Genomic DNA, 7,015 nt, shown 5'->3' with positions numbered 1-7,015 from the left:
GGGTAAAGAAGGCACATTACACAGAGTCCCCTGGAAAAAATATAAGCCATTCTCTATCTTCTCGATATGCATTTTCTCACTCTTCAGTGACTTTTAATCTCATCTGCTGGCCTATGAGAAACTATAACCCACATGCTACTGAACACATTTTTATTTTCCCTTCATGAAATAGCCTTGGTTCCAAGCATATTTCATTTTTCTCCCTTATGCCTACAAGAACATCCAATTTTGTTTCGGTCCCTTTTAATGGTACTTAATAAATATACATTCTGGGACCTGACAGAACAGGCTGTCCTATTTCAAGCTGCCTCTAAAGCTGCCTGTTTCAACAGCTAGTACAAAGCTCAGATGGGGCACTTCCTAGTTCACCCCATCCCACCTCTGACCCCAGGTCTATTTGTCCACCACTGTGTGATCAGGCAGGGGTTCTCAACCTGGCTGCACATTAGCTGTACCTGGGGGGACTTCCTGCAGTTCTGAGGCCTGAGCCACACCCAAGGTCAATCACATGAGCCTCTCTGGGTGGGCTCCTGGCTTGCATCATGATTTAAAGTTGCCCAGGTAGCCGCAGTGAGCAGCCCTGCTGAGAAGCCCTGAGCTAGACTGACAGCACACAGCGGGCTGTCAGTAAGTATCTGAGCAACCCACGAGTGAATTGCCTACTTTATTATCTGTTTCTCTCTGATTCCAATTTTTATCAGAAGTCTGAGCAGGAAAGAGAAAGGAGAATGCTACGAGCACATGTAGTAAAGTGAATTTGGGGCTGGGAAATAGATTGTGGGGACTGAGCTTCTCTTGCATTATGCAGAATCTTCATGCTTTAACAAGCCCAGAGGAGGCACATTACAGCCTGTCTGACACAGACAAGCATGTATTTCTCAAGAGCCTTCTAGAACCAGAGCTAACAACGTTAGGCACTGAAGGTATAACACTGAGACATTCTTCAAAATAAATCTAAACTCGGATTTTTTTCTTTTTCTTTTCTTTTTTCTTTCTTTTTTTTTTTTTTTTGTACTAGGGATTGAATTCAGGGGTGCTTAACCACTGAGCCACATCCCCAGTCCTTTTTTTGTATTTTATTTAGAGACAGGGTCTCACTGAGTTGCTTAGGGCCTCAGTAAATTGCTGAGGCTGGCTTTGAACTCTTGATCCTCCTGCCTCAGCCTCCCAAGCTGCTGGGATTACAGGTGCGTACCACCACACCTGGCTTAAACTGTGTTTTATATACACTCTCATAAGGGTCCGTTCCAATCTTGCAAGATAGATGAAGATCACAATGCATCGACTTCCCCCTTCCTGTGAATCTTGCAGTGTATCTTAGCCCAAAGCATCAGCCTAGAGGCGGTGACCCTTCAGTGGCTACATTCAGCATTGCCTCAGATCAGGCTTCCTGGGCAGGTATGTTATTGAGGAGATTCAATTCCCAGGTTTGAGAAAGGGGTGACTTATTCACAGTGAATTCAGCTATGGGCCGCATGATGTCAACTATGGACTGTGTGGATGACAGTGGTCCTATATCTCCCAATGCTGGCATAGCCTCTCTATGCCATCTGCACCACAAAACCTCCTAACAATGCATGGCTGTGCAGGATCTATCAAGATAGATCCTGGGTTGAGGGAAAGGACACTGTGCCGTGAACCATGTCTGCTGCCATGGGCTGGGCACAGGGTGCACAGGACTGCCAACGTAGGCCAGCAGTGGCTGGGCCCACCCGACTGACACCACTGATGGAATTTACCCTGGTATCACACCCTTCAGGGTTGACAAGCTTCAACGTCCTGAGCCTTGGGTCACTCTCACAGCCATGTGAGTGAAGTCATTCTGGTGGGAAAGCTGCAGTGTGTCCTATGTCTAAGACCCACAGCCAGCCACCTCCCACCCACACCCACTGCTGCCTCCGGGCCCTTGGAGGCAACCTGAAAGCAGGGGGTTCCTCAGCTCTTCTACCCAGAAATGGGAAACCAAGCCATTACCTCACCCCCACCCACCAGGCCTGTAATCACCTACCTCACAGAGTTTCTGCAATGATTTGCATGTCCCATTGTCCCCTGGTCCAGAGAAAACAAGGTTGTGCACTGCTGCCAACAGCTCACACACCTCACCTGACATGCTGTCAAAATCCCCACTTCCCTGGAACCTCCTCTGAATTTGCCTACACACATTCCAGAACTGTGACTCGGTCACACCTCCTCCAGGGCCCAGCCAAGAGTCTCCTGGGAACCTCTCCACTGGCCAGACAAACCCATGGCTCCCCTCTGGAGAGGGCTCCCAGTGGTTCACTGTCCCAGATAACTCAGCTCACGGTATGGAGAAACAAAAGACAACTGGTCAACCCCTGACACAGGCTGGAACTGGGAGGCCAGGCAGCTCTGGACTTCTCCAGGGGTCCCTCCTTATAGCCACCCAACACAGAGGTAACATTCACCTGGTGGCCCACTCCTGTGGGCAGGCCTGGATGGAATCACAGGTAAGACTAATTACAAGCTGTGGCAAGTCCTGGCCAATCATCCATGACCTGCCATCTAGCAAGCTGTGACTGCAGGTTGGCATGGCTTCTTAAGGTAGACACAGTGAGTGATCCTGGCTGAGGCCTTTGGTAGCCACCCCACCCAGCACCTGCCAGGCCCAGCTGCTTCTCCCTGCTGCCTCCTGGATGCCCTCCACTCACCCTGGCCTGATCTCTTCCACCCCCACATTTTCTTTGCTTCCTTTTCTCACCAGGAACACAGCCTCTAAACCTTTCCCATCCCTTGGCAACATAGAGGAGGTCACCCTAAGAGGGCAGAGTCCAGCCCCATGGAGCTGGACTTGGGGCTCTGGCCAGGAAGCTGGAAGGTACATATCCCCTCTGCCCATTCACTTCCACCAGGCTCCATTCCGGGTTCCCCTTCTTGTCCTGGGCCTCCAAGACGGTCACAGGCTGGCCTGCCTGCAGACTCACTTCGTGGCTGCTCCTGGCCACAAAGGGGTACACGGCTACCACCTGAAACACACAGAGGTGATATGGCAATGGTCAAGCCCCAGAGGCTGTTCATCCCATCCCACTCGGGTCCCCACGGCCAGGCATTCCTTGCCTCCCCGGGTACATCCTTTGTGCCAAAGACAACGACATCTGCTAGCAATTACTAGGCAGTTGGCGCTGCTCCAGGACTTTTCTGGGTCTTGTTTTTCACTATTCTATCCTTCTATTTGCCCCAGTTTTTCAGAGTAGGAAATTGAGACTTAGAGAAGTCAGGAACTTATTCAAAATTACACAGCTGTGACCTCAGAGCAGGTGAGCCGGCTTAGCAGCCTCTGCCTCCCCAGACCTAAGGGTTCTATCCATCAGGCCAGTTTCCCAGCCCAGAGGCAGGAGTTTGAGCAACACGGTTACTTGTGAAGCAAAAGCCCTCCTGGGCCTTTATGAAACTATTATTTAACTTCTCTGGGCCTTTGTTTCATCATCTTATGCAATGGGAGTAATGATGTTTTACTTTCTGGGTCATTCTGAGAATTTAATGAATGAATACATACAGAGGGCTTCACACGGGGCCCGGTACACAGTCAAGGACCAGGCTACTTGGCTTGTGATTACCACTGCTGTTATTACTGTGGCCAAGCCTAAGGAACCATATGCAGCCTGGGAGGGTCCCAGGGGAATCCACTGAGCACCCCTGAACAGAGCAGAAGCTTCTACAGTGTTTGGGTGTTGGAGAGCTGAGCCCAGGGTGGGGCTTCCCTGAGATACTGCCAACATTGGCTGGAAGCTGGGTGGCAGTGGCAACCTTTCCCAGAGGCACTGGGCTGGGGCTGAGTTGGGTGGTCAGGGCCTCTGGTGCACCCTGTGAGTCCCTTGCAGCCATGGTGCACTATTTCTGGCTAAGGTTGAGGATGTTGGCCCAGAGCCTTCGTGGTGGGTGCAACAGGAGCCATGCAGTTAGGTTGTTTCTCCAGGCATCTCTACAGCAGCTCCAGGCTCCTCAGCACTCCAGCCAAGGCATATGCAGGCTGTGCTCAGCACCGCTGGGTCCCTCCCCTTCAGCTGTATTCTCATACCTCGCCAGTGAGTTCCCCTTTGACTGCTGCTGACACCTGGGACAGCACCCTCCACTCCTGGATGTTCATAATATGACCCTCCAGCTTTGCCAGCTCATCCAGTCCTCTCAAGGACCCCACCATGCTGCTGACCCATCAAGGACTCTGCCCTGCAAAGTTAAACCCCTCAGTGGCCTCATTTTTTGGGGGGAGATGTAATTCATATACCAATAATGTTACTCTTTTAAAGTGTACAATGCAGTGGCTTTTAGTAGGTTCATAGATAAGTGCTGAGAGCCATTGCCAAGTAGAAATGGCTAATTCCAGAATGTTTTCACCACCCCAAAAAGAAACCCCACAGCAGTTAGCAGTCACTCCCTGTTCCCTGCCCCTCAGCCCTGACTACACTTTCTCCGTCCATGGATTTGACTATTCTGGACACTCATATAAGTAGAACCCTACAATAGGTGGCCTGTTGTGTCTGGCTTCTCTCACTCATGTGCTCCAGGCTCAACCATGCTATAGCACATGACAGTACTTCATTCCTTTCTATGGTTGAATCATATTCCACTGCCTGGCTGTATCATGTTTTGCCTAACTATCATGTTGATGGACATTTGGATTGTTTCTACTTTGGGTTCTTATGAATAATGCTGCCATGAACACGGATGTTCATATTTCCCACTGTCTTTTTGTTTTGTTTCGTTTTTTGGTACTGGGGATTGAATCCAGGGGTGCTCTACCAGTGAGCAACATTCCCAGCCCTTTTTATTTTTTGTTTTGAGACAGGGTTTTTCTAAGTTGCTGAGACTGGCCTCAAACCTGTGGTCCTCCTGCCTCAGCCTCCCTAGTTGTTGGGTTTACAGGCATTGGACACTGTGCCCAACTTCCCCATTGCTTTTGTGAGAAAGATTGAGGTCCTTGCCAACACCACAGGCCCCAGTTAGCCTGTCTTCATCCACCTTGCCAGCAGTACCTCACCCCACCCTGCCCCTCTCTCTTTCCCCACCCACTGACTTCATCCAGTCCCTCACATAGCCCTGTCCTCTCCTTTACATAGGTCATACATACTTTCTGGAGAGCTCATGTCACCTGCACCCCTTATGCAGTTAATTCACCCTTCCTATCTGAGAAAAAGCTTCCTTCTCAGAAAAATCTCTCCACAGTCAGGGCTCTTGCACTTAACCCTGCTGACTTTACAGTAATCCATGCACTTATTTTATTCATCATTGTTTTCCCCAGGTTTTAAGTCTGAGGAAGAAAAGGACCATGACTTACTCTTGTTCATCATTATATCTCATGTGCCACCATACCCGGCCAATACTGAATGAATGAATGAATCCTGCTTGCCTGGCTGGTGGGGACAAGAATTAGCTCTCCATTGTCAATGTGGCAGGGGTAGGAGGCCCCTTCCTCCAGGTCCCACCCTTGGCCAGGACATTGACATGGTCACTGATCAAGGCCTGGCCTCACAGGGTGGTGACTCCTCTAGGTAGCAGGAGCATAGATTTCGACAGAACAGGAAAATCTAAGGCCCAGTCCTGGTGGTGGAGCGGAGGCAAGCCTGCACCCTCTCCCAGACTCACCTGGGTCACAGCCGGGACGGAGCAGACAGGGGCTGGAGTGGGCTCTGGTGTTAGGTGTTGGGAGCCCTCACGTGGCCCCGCCTGTCCTCTGAGCTCTTTCTCACTGGGGACCACATGGTACAGCTGCAGTTTGCCAGCCGGCACGTATCCCCGATGTCCTGGGGGAACATGCAGAAGGTTACCAGCTGCAGGCTACCTTCCCGTCCAGTTTAGTGGAGGGAAACTCCAACAGCGCCTCAGCACTGGGGGTGGGGGGGTGGGGGTGGGGACTGACAGGGTCATGCAGTACCCTCTCAGCCCCCCTTCCCACAATGCAATATTTCTAGCTTCTGCTTGCTTACCCCCAATGACAGGGGATTCATTCCCTCCTGGGACAACCCATTCCGCTGTAAACTGCTGACAGAGAGATACAAAATTCTCCCTTGGACTGAACGAAATCTGCTTTCCTGGTGGCCCGTGTCCCTCTAGTGGATGCCCAGAGCAAAGCTGCTTCCCCTCCCTGGGTGCCTTCCCCAGGCGGGGATGGCCATGCTCCAAGGGGCCTGCTCCTTCTCCTGCAGAGGCCACTCCAGTGCTGTTCTGGTTGCTGTCACGATAAACAGCCATTACTTCCCAGGGACTTGTTAGGTGACAGAACCAGCATGTGATTTAGTCTTCCCACCACTTCCTGAGGGGGCGGTCAGGCTGTGACCTCCCTCCTATGTTGAGTTGGCTGAGCTCGGAGAAGCTCCGTGACTTCCCTGGGCTCACAGAGTTAGGAAACTGGTGGGGCTGGATCCACATCTGGTCCTCAGGGCCCAGGCCTTGCTCCAGCATGCATTCCATCACCTCCCCATCAGTCATCAGAGCACTCTTCTGTGACATCTACCTGTTTGTACCACTTTCTTAATTTTTAACACTGACCCACTCTTTAAAACTTTTCCTTATACTACATAATGAAGTCATAATTCATAATATTATGAATACAATCATGGACTTAGAGATCAGTTACATTTTTTCCAATAAACATTAAAATACTTAAACAACAATTATAAGACACAGCCTGACGGGGACAACATGATCTGTGAGTCCCCTCACCACAATCCTGGGCAACCCTCATGGGTCACATGCCTGTCTCTGGAACATGCTGCTAGGCCACTGTTGTCCAGGTTCATGGTGCCTCTTGTACTCAGCCCAGCTACACAGGGGCACCCAGGCCTGAGCAGCACACCCAAGGCCAGGGCCAGCAGAGGGAGGCAGCTTCATCACTGCCCTGGTTCTGGACATCAGGCTCCTGTCCGTGTAGCCAGGATCCAAGCACCCCTTCTCTGTGTAGACCGCCAACCTTCACAGTATTGCTGAGGTTCTCGCCATATATCTGTCTACTCTGAGTCTATGAGATCCCCCAAGGTAGGGTCCTTGTTGTTTTTGTTTT

The 7,015-nt window shown here is 50.9% G+C and overlaps 1 protein-coding gene across 3 annotated transcripts in view; it reads right to left on the bottom strand.

The window, feature by feature from the left end:
* Window positions 1-1,061: 1,061 nt before the first annotated feature.
* Window positions 1,062-7,015, bottom strand: part of Arhgef37 (Rho guanine nucleotide exchange factor 37) — a 49,978-nt gene continuing 44,024 nt past the window's right edge. For 2 of the 3 annotated variants that reach the window (XM_026384441.2, XM_026384440.2), the window contains 2 exons: window positions 5,602-5,759; window positions 1,062-2,984 (listed from right to left, as the gene is read on the bottom strand). In XM_026384441.2, the coding sequence (XP_026240226.2) occupies window positions 2,775-2,984; window positions 5,602-5,759 (368 nt within the window). In that variant the 3' untranslated portion in view covers window positions 1,062-2,774. Of the gene's footprint in view, window positions 2,985-4,106; window positions 4,186-5,601; window positions 5,760-7,015 lie in introns of those variants that run through there. The other variant, XM_026384442.2, reaches the window with a different exon arrangement.

This window comes from Urocitellus parryii, chromosome 1 (assembly GCF_045843805.1).
Source record: "Urocitellus parryii isolate mUroPar1 chromosome 1, mUroPar1.hap1, whole genome shotgun sequence".
Classification (NCBI taxonomy): Eukaryota; Metazoa; Chordata; class Mammalia; order Rodentia; family Sciuridae; genus Urocitellus; species Urocitellus parryii.
This window is presented reverse-complemented; position numbering and strand designations above follow the sequence as displayed.